Source organism: Aotus nancymaae, unplaced genomic scaffold, assembly GCF_030222135.1.
Source record: "Aotus nancymaae isolate 86718 unplaced genomic scaffold, 86718_ANA_hifiasm-v0.15.2.pri h1tg000014l, whole genome shotgun sequence".
NCBI classification, from domain to species: Eukaryota; Metazoa; Chordata; class Mammalia; order Primates; family Aotidae; genus Aotus; species Aotus nancymaae.
This window is the reverse complement of record NW_026988425.1, coordinates 5,094,158-5,114,345: the sequence shown is the minus strand read 5'-3', so window position 1 is coordinate 5,114,345 and position 20,188 is coordinate 5,094,158. Positions and strand designations below refer to the sequence as shown.

At 49.8% G+C, this 20,188-nt stretch overlaps 1 protein-coding gene across 1 annotated transcript in view; it reads right to left on the bottom strand.

Moving 5' to 3' along the window:
- The window catches only part of ADAMTS16 (ADAM metallopeptidase with thrombospondin type 1 motif 16), a 184,532-nt gene that overhangs the window by 7,993 nt on the left and 156,351 nt on the right, over positions 1–20,188 (bottom strand). Inside the window, exons 19-21 of the mRNA XM_064375850.1 lie at positions 9,831–10,032; positions 9,534–9,728; positions 6,879–7,103 (exon numbers count right to left, since the gene is read on the bottom strand). Of these exons, the coding sequence (XP_064231920.1) occupies positions 6,879–7,103; positions 9,534–9,728; positions 9,831–10,032 (622 nt within the window). The remainder of the gene's footprint in view (positions 1–6,878; positions 7,104–9,533; positions 9,729–9,830; positions 10,033–20,188) is intronic.

Below are 20,188 nucleotides of genomic sequence, written 5' to 3'. Positions count from 1 at the left end.
GCTGTGAAGTCTCTCCTGAGCGGCCTGCTCTAAGGCCCTCTCTGTATTCACCTTCTTCCTGAGGGCCTTGGTATGCTCTCTCTCTCCCGGTCTATAGCCTCTGCCTGTAACTTTCCCACTATCCTAGGACCAAATGTCCACACTCATTTCAGGGCGGTATGGCACAGACCTCAATGGTCTTCCTCACAGAAACCTCTGCTGTCCATATAATCGAGATAGTGGATTCCTGTACAAATCCCACTGGCTACAAATACCAACTCCCTCAACCTCAGAAGGTGCGTATGGCGACCTTCTCCATCCGGCAGCAGGCTGGTTCTCGTTTTTCTGGGCATTACCTAATTTTGGAAGATGATGAGAGAAGATTTAGCGTGGACTTATCAGAGGTGGGAGGCTAGACCAGGCTTCAGGGCAACACTCCGTGATGGGCTGCCCGGCGCTCGCCCGGTCCTCATCGGGTGAGCTGTCTGTGCACTCTGTGTGTGTTTGTGACACACGCATGCGCATGTGTGCTCCTGTGTCCGCTGGATGCAGCATGCAGTCTTAATTGCCATGGTGGAAAATCAAATTCATGGCTTCTGACATGGCTGCTGCCCCTCAGTGCCCGTGAGTTTCCAAGTCAGCTTTGTGCACTGTCCTAGTCACAAATTGCCCAAACTGTGGGGAGCCCCAGAATGAGCTGGGGCCCCCACACTGCCCAGCACGGAGGGCATATCCCGTCTCTGCCTGTGGGGTCAGTGTCCGACAGGTGATTGCACGCATGCCATTCCCAGACCAAATGAGCGTGGGAACACCCTGACACTAAGCCCAAATGACTGCAGTGATTGAAATCAGTCCCACGCTGCCCTGCACCAGGAAATGTGAAGATAAGCAAAACATTTCAATCAATAGAAATCCTGCAGACCAAATAATAGGAATGGCAATCTTCAGACTGTCACAAGAATAAACCTGTCTGGTGGCGAAGTTCAGCCAGGCCTGGGCCATTCATTATTATCTGACAATTTCCCACAGTGTGAGGGCAGAGACTTGGGCAAAAGTGGTATGGCAAACACGGCCCTTTCAGCCATTACCACCCCTGGGGAAAGTGACAGCCTCAGAACGCAGCAGAGGAATCACAGCGGATAAAAACTTTAGCCAGCTTATGGTAAAAATGACTTAGACAAACAGATTGAATATCTCAGACCAGCAACAGCTATTAAAGATGCATTTTAGGGTGTAAGTTAAATAATGATAAACCTTGTTTTCCACTTTCTAAATTTGCCTGATGTCTGCAGTAAGCAGGGGGCTGGTGAACGATGGCTTGGCAGCCGGAGGACGGGGGTCAGTTTCAGGACCCTCAGTTTCCTCTCTTAGTCCCTGACCCACACTTCTCATAGAGAAGGCAAAGAGTCTGCCTGAGAAATGGCTCGGCTCAGCTGCCCAGCTCACTTGCTGCTTTACCTGGCTCAAAAGACAGCAGACTCAGAAGAAAATCAAAGGAAGGGGGCCGGGTGCACTGGCCCAGCACTCTGGGAGGCCGAGGCGGGCAAATCACCTGAGGTCAGGAGCTTGAGACCAGCCTGGCCAACATAGAAAAACCTGGTCTCTACTATAAATACAAAAATTAGCCGGAAGTGGTGGTGTGCTCCTGTAATCCCAGCTGCTTGGGAGGCTAAGGTAGGAGAATCGATTGAACCTGGAAGGTGGAGGTTGCAGTGAGCTGAGATTGCACCACTGACTCCAGCTTGGATGACAAGAGTGAAACTGTCTCAAAATGAAAGAAAAAAAGAGAGAGAAATAAAAGGAGATCTCCTGGTCAAAGTCTGTAGCTACTGATATATTTTGTCCATTTAAAATAGGACATGCTTGCAAAGGATATAGTTCAAATGCCCCTGCTCCAATCATTTAATTTCAATTATTTATTTCTAGTTGGAATACTTCTATGAAAAAGCCACATCTGGTTTGGAGGTAACAGGAAGCAGAAGAGGAGCTGGCACACAGCTCGGTATAGCACACAGAGCTGGGAGATGCCTCCTCCCCGGTTTGCTTTTGCAGAGCTCAGGGACTGGGACCAAGAATTACGTGGAGAAATACAGAAAAACAGCCGCGGCCAGGCTCAGATGCTACGGTTTTCAAGAAGCAGACTGATACACGGCAGCCCTGTCTCACACATGCACACCCAGAGCTCCAGCGAGCGGAATGAAGCGGTGGTGTCATTTGGAGGGGATTTTGAACTGGTTTTATTTTAGTAAAATTTTAGCTAATACTGAAAAAAAGATTCCAGGGTGGATTGAATTGATTCAAATAAATATTTGTTTGTTTCCTTTAGATTTAGATAAAACAATAAGAATGTGTGATTTTTTTTTTTTTGCCCACGTCAAACTCACCTGACTCATTGCAGCTTCCTATGCAGGGCTGGGCTTAAGTTGACGGATGCTGATTTGGGGTCTCGGTGAGTGGTGGGTGTGAGTGAAGGCAGATGGCTGCAGAGCTGGGGCTACCCCAGTTCAAGGGGAGTCAGGAAGGCCGAGAGTGGAAGAGCCAGCAAGTCTGGCACTTCTCAATGTCCTGGCCACAGGGGCTGCGAGGCAGTAAGCCCTGAGGTCTTGATTGTGTCTCTTGCTTGATACAGGAGAAGTCCAAGCACCAGCAGCAGCCTCGGGCATTCGGTGTATTATAAACCCAGCCCACGCTGCTCACATACCCCTGGTCCTCACAGCTCTGGGCTAGGGCTCTGCAGCCTATGAAGTGACGGAGGACACTGGCCTTCGGGCAGCTGACCCTCTCTGGGTCAGAAACAGATGAAATGACACAAGGACACAAATAACACCCATGTCAGTTCCCTGGGGCTGCTGTAATGATTGCTACAAACTAGGGGCCTGAAACAACAGAAGTTTAGTCTTTCGCAGTTCAGGATGCCAGAAATCCAAAATCACTGTCTGAGCAGCTGAGATGGTTCCTCCTGGAGGTTGAGGGAGAACATGTCATCCCTGTTCCAGAATCTGGTGGTGTCTCAGTCCTCAGTGTTCTTTGCCATATGCACCCCTCTCCGATCTCTGCCTCTGTCATCCATCACGCAGCCAGTGCCACCCACCACTTGCCCCACATGTGAGAAGCCTGTGTCTTCCCGTGGTCTTCTCACGAGGACAGCCAGTCCTTGGGTTTAGTGCCCACTCTAACCCAGGATGATGTCAGCCCAGGTAACTACATGTGCATCTATTTCCAGTAGGGCTACACTCTGAGGTCCTGGGTGGACATGAGTTTTGGAGACATTACTCAGCACAGAACACTGCCAACGAGACACAGTGTGGGGTCCCTCTCCAGAGGAGAGATGACCGGTGGCGGGCTGGAAGCGGGCACAGAAAAGGGACTTGGGGGCTAGAAAGGATGAGAGATGGGCTGTGCAGTGTGGGTGGGGTCCTACGAGGTAGAGGACTGGGGACACGAGAGGAGAGACTCAGGCTTGGTCAGAGACCAGTGGCTCCATCTGACCAAGCATTGGGAGGATGCTTGGTTGCTGAGCTCAGCCTCCCGTGTTCACTCCTTGATCCTGGGTGCCCAACAGGTACCTGCACTGATTTCTGTTCCAGGACAGGGTGTGCAGGCAGGGAGCCCTCTGCCTGTGGAGCGGCCTGTGGTGGGTTTTGCCCCATGGGCAGGTTGGTCTTAGGAATTCTTCAATCCTTAAAAACCCAACCAAGTTACTAGGGGACCTGGTCACCTGACCGGGACATGAGCTGTGATGACTATGAGCTCGTCTGGACACATTTTGTTTGCTTTCTCTGGCAGCGCCCCTCCCTCTTCTGAACACACACACACATGCACACACACACACACACACAGGAGAGCATGGCCTGGATCTCCTAAACCCACATGTACACTCTCCAGCCTACCTCAAACCAGCCATGCACTCGGATGTGTCTGTTTCCACACGCATCATGGGTCTGCAGCCAGGAAGCATACAGTTGGCCAATGAGGGTCACCTTTGGCTTTTAAAGATGACACTGTCACAAACAGGTCCCTCAACAGATGCACAGTATCCACGGGCAATGAAAGCAAAAGGCCAAGACACGTGTGTGCTTTGATGGTCTGTGCTGCAGGAGGAAAGTTCTCCAAAGACGAAATATTGGCAGCTGCCAGGACTCGCTCATTGAATTTGCTTTTCCTTTAAAATCCGCCATGCAGCAGGCATTTCCCGAATTCTTAGTGCGGGTTAGGTGCATGGCTGGCATATGTATGGTATATCAAAGACAGTGAGCCCTCCTTATCCGTGGGTTCCACATCCCTGAAATCAACCAATCAAATCAACCAACTGCAGATTAAAAATATTTGAAAAAAATGTCACAAAATTCCAAAAAGTGTACCACACACTACACTGACTCCATGAGAAGGAAGTGACGTGCGGGCATTGTATTGGGTATTATAAACCATCCAGAGATGACTGAAGGCACCGGGAGGGGGTGTGTAGGCTGCAGGCAAACTCTGGGCCATCTTCTATCAGGAACTTGTGCATCCTCAGATTCTGGTATCTGTGGGGAGTCCTGGAATCAGTTTCCATGGATAGAGAGGGATGACTGCATATGTGTTTATGTATGCATGTGTGAGTGTATATGTGTGTGAATATGCACACATGTAAATATACAAAACATACATGTAAAACACGTAATTCTTGATGGTTTTTACGTGATCCTATCTGATTTTTTTTTTTTTTTGAGATGGAGTCTCTCTCTGTCGCCCTTACTGGAGTGCAGTGGCACCATCTGGGTTCACTGCAACCTCAGCCTCCCAGGTTCAAGCAATTCTCCTGCTTCAGCCTCCTGAGTAGCTTGAATTGCAGGCACCTCCAGGTCCAGCTAATTTTTGTATTTTTTGGTAGAGACGGGACTTCACCATATTGGGCAGGCTGGTCTCGAACTCCTGACCTCAAGTGATCTACCTGCCTCGGCATCCCAAAGTGCTGGAATTACAGGGATCCTATCTACTTTTGAGCAGCCTTGATCTATGCTGGCCTTACTCGGCTTGAGGCCCACAATGGGATGGGATGTGTGCCCAGGCAGCTGTGTGCTTTCTGTCCATTCTTCCTTTTAACCCAGGCCCTGGGGGAGGTGGAGGGTGTGGGGTGCTCCCTGGGAGGATGCTCCCTTCTCCATGGCATGGGCTCGTTATGCTGAGACTTCACAGTGACACCTGGTACAGTGAAGGCTCCCAGAACAGGCTGGCCTGAAGAGGTAGATGAGTGGGCGAACCGGGAAGCAGACTTTTGGAGGAGTCCAAGCAGGGACTTCTCTGTGGACCATGGACGAAGCAGGCAGAGAGGAAAGGCTGTGCGTACGCTGCGGATAGCGTTACTCCTATGACACCAGCCACCAAACTGATCGTTTGGGAAGTGTCTTTGGAGAGAGACAAGGACCTGTGAAAGTTTTTTGAATGACAGAGCACAGGCCACAGCCCAGTTCCTTCTGGAATCGGATGCTGGAAACCATGGAAGACACCTTGGCGACGGGCGTCTTGGTGGCACGGTAAATGCAGGACTTCACCCTGCGTGTGTTGGAGCCAATGCCACCTGTTATGGTCAGGCAACCCTGGCCTGGGCGGAGGTGTTTCGGTAAGGTGGGAAGCAGAAGCACACGCATGAGGTCCTTTTCATTTGCCTTTTAGTAACCAACACTCAGCCACTGTGACAACAGACTCTGACCGGGTCTTTGTTCAGCTGCCCTCACCCAGGAAAGGCAACCTCTGTCTGCGTCCCAGAAGCAGGGATATAGAGCAGAGGGCCCCGGGCAGGACCATCACTAGGACCCAAGGACCCCGACGCAGCAGTGACTGTTCTCTAAAGCCATGCGACACATGTGGACCCGACTGAGCAGGTGGGCTTGTGCCCCTCACTAGTGCTGTCGGGGCTGACTCTGTGCCTCGGGTGCCCCATCAGGAGAGAGAAAGGAATTGACTAAGCAGCGCCAGCACACGGGGCTCTCTGCAGGGGGCAGCTGCTGTCCCTGCGCTGATTCCTGTTCATTCCACTGTGCTGCCCAGTTAGGCACCCACATGGAGATGGGCAAGACAGTGAGGACGCGCACATAGGGGGCTGCTGCCACACAGGGTCACTCCCAGTTCCCTCCCGCTTGTTTCCATCCACCTCCATCTCTCTGAAACCACAGAATCAGAGCCAGGGCCTTTGCAGCAGGCAGAGAACGTCTGTGTAAATTGGAAAGAGGCTCACTTTCCCAGTCAAGAGATGGGAGGACGAGGCCAGGTAAAGGCCGCTCTGCTCGGCAGCCACAAGCCGGCGCACACGCTCATGGTGGGCTGCAGAGAACCGAGTGGCAGCCTCAGGAACCCCTGACAGGTCTGGGCTCACCCTGGCCCAAAAGCAGAAACGCCAGCAACATCAAGGGGTCTGACGGAAGCACAGGAACAGACTCGAATGAGGAGGAACACAGACACAAAGACCCCCAGGAAGGAACCCCCGCTCCATGGTGGGTGCGAGGCTGCCAGGGACCCAAGCAGGAAACAGGGCTGAGGGTGGGCCGAAACTAACTGAAAACTTACAGCCACCGATTGATTCCAGAGCTCACATTCCTTTCCTGTTCACACTCATCTCTGGGGAATTCAGCTCAGATTTTACCCAAAGCATTGCATCTCCTTATACTTAATTGGGTGACATTTAGAATAAAACACATGTGCCCTAAAAGATTCAGTAACACTTGGAGACCATCCTCAGAAAGCCACACCCACACCCAGGAACCAGGCCACCCACCCGCACATGTCCTGGAAAGAAAGCCTCACGCAGTAGCTTGGCCAGCTTTGAGAAAACACCCTTGCAGAAGCATCGCCGGAGCCAGCGGCCAACCCCAGGCCCAAGCCGCACTCACCCACTCTCCAGGACCTAGAGCCTCTCCTACCTGAGACCAGGGTGAGGCAAACCAGCTGCCCCTCGAGGGTCCCACAGCAGCAAAGGGGGGGTGCTTGGGGCACGGAAGTGGGGCGCAGGCACGTTCCAGCTCCAGGCTGGGCTTCGGCAAATGCGAGCACTTCTTTGAGGCCAGCTCTCGGTACTTTCCGGAAATGTATTTTTCTGCACATTTTAAGAATCTTTTCTGTGTTCCTCTTTCACAGGTCACAGAGCACTAAAAATAAGAGGACAAAAGATGTCAGTGAAAAAGAATCTCTTCTTTTTTGCAAACTCTGTGGGTTAAAATATCAAAGATATCCATTTGAACATTTATATAAGTGTAAACATTCAATGAAAATTATTGGACCTTAGCATTTTTAAAAGACATTATAAAATCTATCATTAAAAGTAAGAAGATCTTGAGGTCATAGTGGCACAGCATCATAGGGCATACGTAGGGGCAGGGCAGTCAGAAACCATGAAGGTAGTAATTCTAAAGCGAACATTTCACTGGAAAATTAAAATGCTGTTCTGTCAACGATACTAGAACATACTGAAACTTAATACATAAGGACACGTGGTAATTACCACAGCTCCATGGATTAACCCACCCCACTGCACCTGTGATGTTGGCCCCTAAAGCAGGGACAGGTAGAAGGAAGTCAGGGCTCCCAATCTTCCCCAAGAATCTGAGTGCTGCCCGTGAGGAAAGGAAGCGTGCAGAGCAAATCCCTTAGCTTCCCTCGAGGGCAGGCTCTAAGCTTGAGCTGCCCCAGCTAAAAAATACAAAAACTTAGCCGGGCATGGTGCTGCATGCCTGTACTCCCAGGTACTTGGGAGGCTGAAGGAGGAGAACTGCTTGAACCCGAGAGGCAGAGGTTGCAGTGAGTCTAGATGGCGCCACTGCACTTCAGCCTGGGCGACAGAGAGGGACTCCGCCTAAAAATAAAAAGCAGATTGGATCACATGAAAACTATCAAGAATGATGTTTGTTCAGATTGCAGACACCCTGGCTTGTGCAGAGGTGCCCTGGGCAAACCAGCAGGCTGGGCAGGAGGCTGCAGCTCTCGCTTGCAGGGAGAGCACACAGGAGCAAGGCACACGGTCCCACCACAGACTGGTCACGGAGGGTCTCTGGGCCAGAGGTCCCGGCCCCTGGCGCTGCTGTCTCCTTCTGGGGTGGACCGGGCGGTGCTGTGCAGCCCAATGGACCTCTGCAGGTTGCCAGCAGAGGAGCCCAGACGAGAACACCTGCCCAGGTCCTGACCTCACACTCACAGGTGTACTTACAGGTATGTTGCTTGGGAAGAAATGGTACCTATTTCCTGAGACAAGTTCTACTTGTGAAAGGGCACACCTTTAGGCTTACAGGTGTGGCCTTCGTGCATCCTGGTCAAAGATGGAGAGGAGCTGGAACACTCCTCTCGGCTGCTCGCTGATCCAGGCACATGCTCTGGCATGTGTGTGTGTGGGATATGTGTGTGCATGTATTACATTTCAGGGCAAGGACGTTCTACCTGGACGCTGCCCACAGATCATGCAGCCCATGTCACTTGTTTTCTGTAGACTCTGTCTCTAGGGATATGCACCCAGGGATACGTCTTTCCCAATGACAGTGCATTAGGTTCTATGGGGCGCTCATTCCTGCCCTCCAGGTGAAAGAGGACGCGAAGTGCACTGTTCGCAATGACAAGCTCACTGAAGTGAGCAAGGGGATTCTTACGTTTTAGTGACAAACTGAAACAGTGTCTCAAAAGTATTCAGTGCCTTGCTTGGCACTTCCTACCATTCTGAACAAAGAAGGCATCGTTCAAGGGTGGTGAAAACGCAGTGTCTGATGAGACCCAGGTCCCTCCCCGAAGAGCGTGGGGTCAGGGAGGAGATTTTTCCCATGGCTGCTGTAGGAACGCAGAGGCGCAGGTCTGGGTGATCTCACAACACCCCGTTCAGACAGGCTCATGCTTGCCTGGTGCTGCTGTTACCACTCTGTGGGGTGTAAGATTTCCCAAGTGCTTTTGGAACCATCTGGTCCAAAGCTAGTCACGAAACCATCAGTATTCCAAACTCATGATTCCAACGTTATTCCCATCATGAAGGGGCCCAGGGCAGCTCCTGAATGGTGCACGGGAATGGACTTCCCACCTCCTGCAGCACCAGGCAATCAATTTCAACAAAACGAATGTGAGAGACTCCTTTCACAAATAGAACTTGTCTCAGGAAATGGGTACCATTTCTTCCCAAGCAATACATGTTCTCCCTGCTCTCCAGCCTCTGTGCATTTCCTGGAATGTGGCTACACCTGCCCGGGAGTGAGGTGAGTCCCCAGAGCCCCGCTGTCAGTGAGATGAAGCCCTATTCTCACGCTCACACCCCACAACCCTCCCGTCCTCTGCTCCACGCTGGACCAGTGATGATGATGTGGATCCTCTGGGTGAGATGCTCCCAGGACATGTCAAAAGCCGAAGGAGATTGAGCAAGGCCATGAGGTTGACGGAAGCCGAAGGGGTGGTCCAACGCTGGGGACCAGAACCTTGGCAGTGCAAGGATGCCAAGAGGAGATAAAAAGGGAGAAGAGAGAGGAGCAGGAAGAGGAAAAGCCGGGGAGAAGAGGCAACCCTGAGAAGAGAGCTGGCCAGCCTCGCTCCCTGGAGACCAGCGCGCCTACCTGGGACCAGGCGGACACCAGCCACTGCAGCTTCCTGGGCTTGTGGCAGCGCTGGAGCAGACAGGCTTCGTGCGTCCTGGGCCTGGGCTCCGAGGTGCAGACGGCATCAGGCAGCAGCTGTGCTCTGGCCGAGGGGTTGGTGCTCTTACAGGCCACTGCCCGCTTCCTCCACCCCTTCCCACAGGTGTGCGAGCACTGCACGGAACAGCCAGGATCAGCGCCCAGCGAGGGCCACAAGCAACACAGCAGGTCATGCAGGGGCCCTGCCACCACCCTTGCCAACCCCGCCCAGGTTACCTCTGCCCAGGGCCCGGCGCTCCATGCGGGTGGGCAGCTCTGAGCGTTGCAGGCCTGCCTGCTGGAGGGAGCAGGCTGAGGGCACAGGCTGGCCGGGACTGGCTCCGAGTCGTAATGCACCTGCCGTGTGCACTGCACGGGGCGGCTCTGGGCACCCCCGCCGCACGTCCGGCTGCAGGCACTCCAGTTCCCCACGGACCAGCTGTGGAAGGACAAAGAGACCTCAGTGAGGAACGGCACCATCACTCTGATAGAAGATGGAGGCGGCCGTGAGGTTTCCCAGCCACGGTCTGCAGTTATTTTCAGTTCCACCTTTCCCGGGCGAGCATTCCTCCCGGACTCTCCCTACCCCGCTGTTTCTCACCTCCCTGATCCTGATTAATGCTCTGCCGTTCCTTCCCTTTCCTGGCTTTTGGGTTCCAGTGGAGTTGGAAAGAACCCTATTTGGCACAGTGTGTCTGTTCTCTTCTTTTTTAAAAAATGCAAAATTACAAACACATAAAAAATAAGATACTCTGGGTTCCTGTCCGCTCAACTTTGGCAATTTTCAGCATATGCCCCCGATTCCTACAGCATTTTGAAGGTGATTCCAGACGTGAGCCTATCTCAGTATGCATCCCCCAAAAATAGGATTTTTTTAATCATAACCATAATATCATCATAATATCTAGAGCATTAATGATTCTTTAACATCCTTGGACGTTTAGTGTTCCATTTCCCAGCTGTGTAATCAATGTCATAACATAATGTGTTTGAGGAAGCCAAATAAACTCCAGGTATTCCAACAGATTCACATCTTCTCTTTTATTCTTTAGGATTTCCCTTAAATTTCGTTTGTTTTTATGTTCAATATATTTGTTAAAGAAACTGGATCTTTCCCTCCCTGAGTCTCCCACAGTGTGTTTTGCTGATTACAGGACTCGTGGAATTACATCTCTGTGGTGTTGGTTCTCATGTTCCTCTGTCCTCTATCTTTTAATTCTTTAGTGGTTGGATCTAGAGGCTTCTTCAGATTCTGGTTCCATTTTCTCATATGATTATTTCACAAGTGATCATGCATTCTTCCAGCAGGAGGCTCATGATGTCTGATTATCTTTCTTTCGGCTTGCTAGCAGCTGTTGATGCTTGTAAATGTGTTTTCCTTTCCTAGTGATAAAAGTATACCCCATTAACATGTATGTTGTCAGGTTATGGGGTGCAGAGTGGAGTCAGAGCCAGGCTTTGCCCAGTGGCATCACCTTTAATCAAGATACTGCACCTGAGTGTGTCTACCAAGCCTCAGCTGGTTTTGCACAAGCCCACCTGCAGGAGGGCTCAGTGTGCACCCTGGAGGGGCTGTCAAGAGGAAGGGGGAAACATGGCCTCATAACAGGGACTCACTGGGCAGGAGGGCTTGGGCTCCTTCCTGGAGTCACTTCTGAGGACTTGATGATTTCCATTCATGTAAATTTCCCTGCGCAACTCCCAGTGGGCCAGGCACAAGGGGATGGAGGTGAGCTGGCTTCCTCACCACCTCCTTCCAGCATATCGATGCAGAGCACCAGGGGTCACACCTAGGGGCTGCCTGCGAGGCTCTGCCTGCAGCTGTGTCTGTGCTGAGGACTCGGTGCAGGGGCATCCTTCTTCCACTCTACAGCATTGCTGAGTAGAGTTAGGGCAACAGTGATTTTCTCCTGAATCTCGGGGTAAACCCGAGGACTTGTGGAAATGCCCAGGCTTCTCCTTTGACCCTCCATCCTGTTCCCAACACTGAACCCCACAGTCACCCTCAGGTTTAGGTGTCAAAGCAGAAGCCCAGAGAGCTTGGCTGGGAACTCGGGAGGTGCCTCTGGCAGCAGCCACGTCACCTGGGAATGGTGTTCTGGAGAATGGCATTTGTGGACACAAGTTACACAGAGAGAGACATAAAGGAGAAGGGAAATCCCGCCACAATCCCTCCTACGGACACCACTGCGATGACTTCCTCACTCTTGCTTCTGCTTTCTGTGTATAAACACATTTTTTAACATGGTTACGAGCAGGTAGTATATGCAAGTTTTATTCGGCATTCAAAAAATTCAGTGTCTACGCTGGGTGTGGTTGTTCATGCTGGGAATTGTAGCTCTGTCATTCCAGCCTGGGGCAGGAGGAATAAGTCTAGGAGAACGCTTAAGCCTAGGAGCTTGAGACTAGCCTGGACAACAAGGCAAAAGCCCATCTCCACACACACAAAATACAAAAATAAGCTGGGTGAGGTGGTACACACCTGAAGTCCCAGCTACTCGGGAGGATCACTTGAGCCCAGGAAGTCGAGGCAGCAGTGAGCTGTGATTGCATCACTGCACTCCAGCCTGACTGACAAAAGTCTCAAAAAAATACAATACAATAAAATAAATAAATAAAAATTCATGGTCCAAAACAAGAGTTTTGCTTATACTTGAAAGGCTTTATAAACACATTTCAGTGTCTCTAATTCCACAGTCTGGACCAAGGTATATAGATATCCAAATAAGAAAATACAGACGAAAAAGGTTTGGACCCCAAGCTCCAGGAGATCTAGGAACATCCTGAAACTATCCCAGTTCTATGAGTGCCTGGCCGGACGTGATTTCTGAGCAAAATGATGAGTGCCTTTCCTCAAGTTCTCCAGGGAGTCTGTGACTCAAGTAATTTTAGAGCCAAGATCTGGACTCTTCTGAAAGTCCCGAGGATGAATTAGGTGGTGGAACCTCGAAGCAGAGGGAAATTGACGCTACTTCCTGGATGGGAAACAGAATCGATCCCACCCTGAACTCTTGACAGCCACGCTGCATTACCTAACCGCCTTCAGACCGAGCACTGTGATAGTTTTACTTACTTTTGTTTGTAGAAGCCTTAAATTTATTTTGTACCAAGTGTTTTTACTGGAAAGATTCGATGATATTTTTAAGAAAATTATAAAAAGACAAAAATGCAAATTTGTGTACACGTAAAAAGTAAACACATCAGGGCTGTAGGAGTTCCCCGTGTGGATTGTGGTAACGCTTCAATTTTTCAGTGTCAACAAGATTAGCGTGTTGTTTTTATTTAATTCCATGTTAAGCCACCTAAATTACATAATGCTCCTTATGAAAGATTGGTCCTTGGCCTCCCGGCTGTGACAATTCTGCCGGAAAGCCTCTCAGTTACTCTGCTGCCGCTTCCATGTGCATTCATGCTGTTTTTACCTTTCCTCTCATTTCTTACATTTGCTCTCTCAATCCTGCAGCCTTATAAATTATAACGGGTATTCTACACGGAGGCTGTAAAAGTCACGCTGGCTGTTCAAGAGCTTTCCACACCGCCTCGTTAAGTCTTCTGTCTCCACCATTTTAAAACATTCCAACTGGGTCGATTAACTCTCTGCCTTCTCTCTTAGCTGCACATCATTAAGAAAATCCTACTGAACAAAGCTCCTTCATACCACATCGGGAAACACCGATTGTCTGTTTCAACAAACAGAGCTTTAGGGAAATGCCTTCCTTTCAGCTCACGAATGAGTCGACCTCCACGCAAGCCTCTGTGCTAATGTCTCAGGGTTCCATGAACAGAAACAAGTTGTTCAGTAGCTCACCGGTGGCCTCAGCGTTCCCACTTTGTTTTGGTTTTCCTAAGTCCACCAACTGGAAGAATGCAAAGTGGCCGGTATCACCCAAATCAGTTTCCAAGGCGGGACTCTGGAGATGCATCCCCCACAAGCCCTCAGGACCTCCACTGCCCAAGGCTCCCTCCCAGGGTGCGCCTCTGTGGCTCTCAGCACTGCCCAGAAAGGTGATGGAGTTTACAGCTTCACTCAACAGTCTCGCCAGGATTTCCTGGTATCATCTAATCAATATGCAACATCCTTAATGGCAAACAGTCTTTAGTCATTTCTCAACAAAATATTCCCCCTTTCCCATTAAAAAAATTAAAATAACACTTTGGTTTTTGCACGTATTGCTTTCTTTGAAAATGCAAGTTTCCAAAAAGGGTTTAGTAAAATCCCTTGTCATGACGCATCACACCAGCGGGCTACGTGTCGTGATGACAATTCAGACGCAGAGGCCAGTGCCGGGCAGACCCCAGCTGCTGCATCAGGCCGAGCCCCACCAGGGCGGCCGTGCTCTGCCGGTGGCTTTCACATCCACAAGTCTCCCTGAATCCTCCCTTTTAGAATTTAGTTTCAGTTTCTTCTGTCTGCTGATTCTTTTTGAAGTTTCACCATCCAGCACTCTGTTGTTCTATATTCAAGAATAACTCTTGGCCTTCTTTGCAGTCATGTCTCATAACACACTAAAGACAGGGAATAACAATGGGGCAGAAACCTTGTCATCAGACAAACCTACAAGAGGCAGTGATGAACACTAGGGGCTCCAGCTGCCGGCTGGATTCAGTTCCAGCAGGGTGGGTGCTGGATGCTGTGAGAGACAACATTAGAACACAACATTTGCTAGGTGGTGCCTCTTCAGCATCAGAGTTGGACGTGGGGACTCCTGATGTCTGCATGCTGCTGTATGGTCACAGTTTTCCAGTAGGCTGTTCTAAATTAAACCGTTCATGTCACTGACTATATTCAGATACTCACACGCTGCAGCCTCAATGGCCCAGGGGCCAACACAGCTGCCAGCGTGGTCCGACAGGATCAGTATTACTTGGCATTTGAAGACGCAACAATCTTGTCGTCATATAAAATCGCAGCATACTCACGTGTGTAATTTGAGATCTAATATAATGTGAGTAAATAGAATGTTTTAAAGGTAACAATGCACATTCAACAATAAACAGATGACAGCTGGAAAAATCTGCCTCTCCTATAGGAAGAACATTATTTAACAAATTAACTAAGAGGGCAGGCCAGCTGTAAGCTGAAAGAAAGTACGGTGGCCAAGATCAGCAGGACTTGGAAGACACTGACGTCCCAAGCCTGCGTGCCAGGTGGCCAAGGGCCTTTCTAACTTGTTTTCCTCCTCTCTGGCTTGGGGATTTGCTATGGGTCTAGGACAAAGGCCATTTCATCAGTGTCACCTGGTGCCAGCTACACTCCAAGCAAGTTCAGGGTAGAAGTCCAGCTCTGAAACAAATAACGTTCTCCTCAACCAAGTACGTAAATGAGTGCAATAGGTGGAATCAGCTACTAGACACATTGCACTACGTCCACACACAATGCCTTCTGGAGCAACGCACACCAGTCTCCAAATCCTCCTAAAATCCACAAGTCAGTGCATCAGAAACCAAATCCTCCAGAACCCAACAGTCAGGACGTCAGAAATGACAGCAACATGCCAGCTCCTCCCTCAGTCACAGTTTGCACAGACGTTCCTGACACTGCCTGGCAGAGAAGGACCCTCAGACTGTCTCCTGGGAGGTGCCCGTCTAGGAGTTAATGCCAGGGTCTGTCTGGTTTTTCACAAGGGAACGGACAACCTAGTTCTGACAACTGGTTGACAAGGAACAGGGCCAGCACCCCAGGCCTCGCCGTGAGCATTTGGAAGCTTGCGACTTGACAGTCACTTCATTTTCTTCAGCCTCAAAAGTCAAACCACTTTGCTCGACTTGTGAAACCGAAGGAGAGGCTTACAGTGAGCCAGACACAGACACTGAATTGTTTTCATCTCTAAATGCAGGACTTCTTTCCTGAAGCACACAAAGCCAAACCGAGGACATCAAAGCTCCCCACAAAGGCGGGGCTCAGGGCAGCAACTTCACGGACTGTGAGCAGCCAAAGGCATGTGCGGAGTTACTACTCTGAGGCCGGCATGCCGTTTTTACCAGGTTTTCCTGTCTCACCATCCTGTCATCAGATCTTATCTTAAAAGGAATCAGTATGATCTACAGAGCTTTCACTGACGGGGGAAAGACAGGGAACATGGAATTATGAGACACACAGACCAAAGAAACCGACCTCGCTTTTCAAAACAGACAGCCTCAATAATTCCCTCTTTCAACAAAAAACCCTCATCTGAGGGCTTCCTCTGCAGAACACTGGGGGCTTTTGCATCCCTATTTAAAAGGGGAACCATTCAACTCTAAATGGCGACAGCACTCTGGTTCTTGGGAGGCTGCCCCTCTGCCCGCTTTCCAGGGAAGACTGGAAGAAAGAGCAACACGCTCTACTTTCTTCAGCAGAGTAAGAGGTCTTCTCTTCCTGTCTGGTGTTGATTCCTGCGTCCTCTCTGCTGTGCTCCACAGCCATATAAACCATTGCTTACAGACATCTCCATCTGGTGGGTAAAGGGCGTCCAGAGCCAGTGATCCCCATCTTTGCCCTCTATGTGCTGGGAAGGGCTCCAGCATCATCACGTTTACCAGCCTTGTCTTATGTTTGTGGAGACTGAGCTCCCAGAATCAAGGAGATGCACACCTGACCGCCAGTCCCTCTCCAAAACGGTGCTGTTGTCACAACCAGAATCATTCGTGGTCTGCACAAAAGAACGAGAGTCTTTTGGCCTCTTCACGTTTCTGCGCTGGAAAGACACCTCTCCCTTGTCACTTCTGTGCCCCTTCAACACCCACCCATTGAGCCAACAGTTTCTACTACAAACACCTTTGCTGTGGACTAAAAACGACTGGGGTGGAAACACTCGGGCAGCCAACCTAATGATCTGGACCTGATTGCACCTGAAATTGAGTCCTGTCTGGGAAGACGTAACTCCCTCCACTTTACCAGGCTTAACGTCCCACGTTCTCACGCCCAAGGATAGCACAAAGGGGAGCTGCCGTGGGACTCTCAAACACCTGCACATTCCTGGTCTCGCTCCTGTTCTGTATGAACCAGAAATCCGATGGCCCTGGTCTCTAGGGGTTAGGGATCAGGAATCTGAAACTGTGCAAGGCCCTGAGGGCCTGGATGACTGGCAGCTTTGGAAACACGATTTTGGAAATGTAACATCCAAGTCTTCAGAAAATCCCCGAGACTGGCCACGAAAATTCTGAGCTACCCTCCCTTCCCCTTTGTAGTCTCAGTTTCTTGTATTAAAGTTGTGCTATTTTTATTTTTTAACCACTATGAGAACTAACTAGAATGTGCCAATACAAAAACGGGATGGCGGGGCAGTCTGGTCAATTGATTCTTCCAGAGGAAAACAGATGCTTTCATTCCCTGTCACTAGCATCTCAGCAAAGCTCATCTGAGCTCCTCTGTGGAGCAGCCTCTCTGGTTCTGCACAGCCCTCCTGGTTTGGAAGAGCGTGTCTGCAGCAGGCTGCTGGCCCAGAGCCCGTGACTTAGCCTCTGTGAGTGCAGTCATGGAAGCTTGAGTTCCTTCTCAAAGGGGGACCCTCCCAGAACCCAAGGGCTTTCAGAGCTGGGATGGACCCCAGCTGCTTCCTTTTATATACTGACTCTTCCAATATTGAAATAAAGAGATCTGAAAAGTAAAGGTAATTGTCTCCAATATTAACATCCTCTCAAGCTTCCTAAACAACTCAGTTTATGAACTGTGGAGATACTCCTAGCCAAGGATGTTCTACCCTCAGGGCAAGATCTTAAACTTACGCTGTATTTGGACATGGAAGGTTGTAATGGAGGTACTGGTTACTGGGGACACTGGGTTACCCCGACATCGAAACACACAGTGGTTTTCCACAGGGTATATAACGTCCGGTGTGAGATCCCTCGGCTTTCTACTCTCGGGAGGGCAGAGCACTAGCGTATTCTATGTGCTCTATCGACTTCTGTCCTGGTGGCTTTCTACCTGTCTGTTCTGTTCATCTCCGGACACTAGATGTGCTGCCTGGTTGGGCTCCTCCCTGCCCACTGGTTTGCTTCCAGCCTCGTTAGAAACTCTTCTTCAGTCATTCTGAACTGACACATCAGACTCACCGCGCCTTTCCATCCCTTGGCAAAGTACATTGGCGGCTGTCCACACCGTGCTGAGTGCCAGCGAGTGAGGTGCCAGCCTTGCCTAGGGATGTCAGCATCCTGCTGCCACTCCAGGGTTCACAGGGAATGGGTCAAGTCTGTCTCCAGTGTGTTTACGGCAGCTGAACTTGTTACAGGAATTGTGTAATATAATTAAATTTGGTGTAGCTCCATGAAACACGAGCATTAGAAAAGAAAAGCCGTTTCTATGAAAACGAAGCTAAATCTTTGGGATGAGTCAGTTGAGACCAGTCATTAAATGACATTGCTGTCAAATTAGGTGTGGCTGAGACAAAAGTCAAATACTGAGGAAACATAAAAATTTTAAAATGACTTCCCACTCAGATAAACGGGACAAATTTCATCCTTCTTTAAAGAAACCCATGGAAATCACACGCCATGAGCATGTTTGATGAAATGACCCACTGAGAGACTTCCATAGGCGGGCCCTACTCAAAAAAAGTTTGGGCCTCAATTCAAAGAATTAGCAAATAAATGCATATGTATGTCTTTTAAGTGAAAATAAATGTTTCAGGTATATATATGTGCATTTTTTAAAATAATTTTTTCCCTCCATCTACTTTTTTCATCAGAGTAAGAGAAGTCTTCTCCTCGGTCTGGTGATGACTTCTGCACCCTCTCTGCTGCACTCCACAGCTGTAGAGACCATTACAGACATCTCTGTCTGGTGGGTAATGGGCATCCAGAGCCAGCGGTCCCCATCTTTTCTCCCTCTTCCCTTCCTGTCACCTACCTTCCTTTCATCCCAGAAGTGGGAGGCCCCTGCCTCATCCTCCAGCCTTTTCCTGATGCCACCAAATCACACAGACTCTGCTTCCCCATTTTGCAGCAAAGCTACTCCCTCCTATGTATCTGATATTCATGTTGGCTGAGTCCAGGCCTGTGACGGTTAATTTTATGTGTCAACTTCTCTAGACTGCAGTAGACAAATATTTAGCCCAGCATTATTCTAGACATTTCTGTGAGAGCATATTTAGGTGAGATAAACACTCAAATCTGTAGACTTTGGGTGCAGTTGATGACCTCCCATAATGGGGCTGGGCCTCATCCAGCCTGTTAAAGGCCTGAAGAGAAGGAGGTCCCCCCAAAAGGAGGGAATTCTGGACTTCAGACTTGAACTGCAAAATGCAACTCTTCTCTGGGCTTCTGGTCTGCTGATGTGTCCTGCAGATTTTGGACTTGCCAGTCCCCACAATCACATGAGCCAATTCCTTAAAATAAATCTTTCTTTGTCTCTTGTCAGCTAAAAAAAAAAAAAAAAGGGCAGGCTTTTAAAGAATTAAAGTTAGTTTTATTTAGAAGTCTTATGGAGGACTGCAGTGCAGGCGGGCCCTTACCTCACACAGGCACAGCCACATCTGATTGGTTCTGGTTCTTTGCAGAACTCTAATAATACAAGATCCTTGTCATTTTTCACAGGAATTGCTCCTTAATTGCCCCCTAGCTTCTGGGTCTGAGTTGATAAAAGCCAGTCTCCACTCTGCTGCCAGGAAGAAGTGTTTTCAGTGCGAACATGACACAGCGTTACTATAATATTAGAAGTTCTCCAGGGCTCTCCATTTCCCAGGGCACGGGGCTCGAGCACATGGACCTGTGGCATCTGCCCCCCCACCTCCCTGAATGCTCAGGAGCCCCAGTGTGTCAGGGGCTCGAGAGTTCAAAGCTCCCGGGAAAGGGTCCCTCAGCTGTTGAGTAAAGAGAGGCTGTGTTGGCAAGATACCCAGGAGGGCAAATCTCTGAAGTCACTGCCTTTAGGTCCAGACCTATGGGTTTGTTTGGTTGCTCCAATTAACCTAACTAACACGTGCACTGGTTGCTTCCTTTACCAAACGCTCTATTTGGCAGTCTTGCCCTATAGGGTTCCCTGCCTCAGAGATGTGGTAAACTCTTAACCTTCTAGGGGAAAGGAACACAAGCTCCACAAGCACACCGGAGAGGCACAGGCGAGGAGGGAAACGGCTGCCTACGATCTTGGGACAGAGAAACCCCCTCTTGTAGCACCCAGGCTCGGACAGGCCTGCCCACCTCAGCTCCTGAAACCCGGCCAGCTCCTTTCTGACAGTGCTGGAGGGAGACATTGTGATGCAGGAATGGCAAGAATGAAATCACGTATTTTAAGGAAATGAGAGAGACTGATTTGCCAAGCGAGAGGAAACAGCATGGAAGACTTTTGAGGGCTTCATCCTGGGCAGGAGGCCGCTTTGCCCACTGAGTGTTTTCTTCTCACACAAAGGACTTGCGTGAGGGAACCGAGAAAGGAAACTGGGAACACACAGCCACACGAGGCAGTGACTCCTGACTGTCCTCAGGTTCAACGCCACACTCATTGAGCTAAGAATGTGCCAGTGCCATCACGAGAAAAATAACGTTAGGAATTACATCTCATAAATTAAAAGAGAGCTAGAAAACTGTGACATCACCAGAGGCCTCTTCCTGCCACCTGCACACAGGCCAGGAAATGGCCTGTCAAGGTCCTCTCCATCTCTGTGTCCTTCACTGGG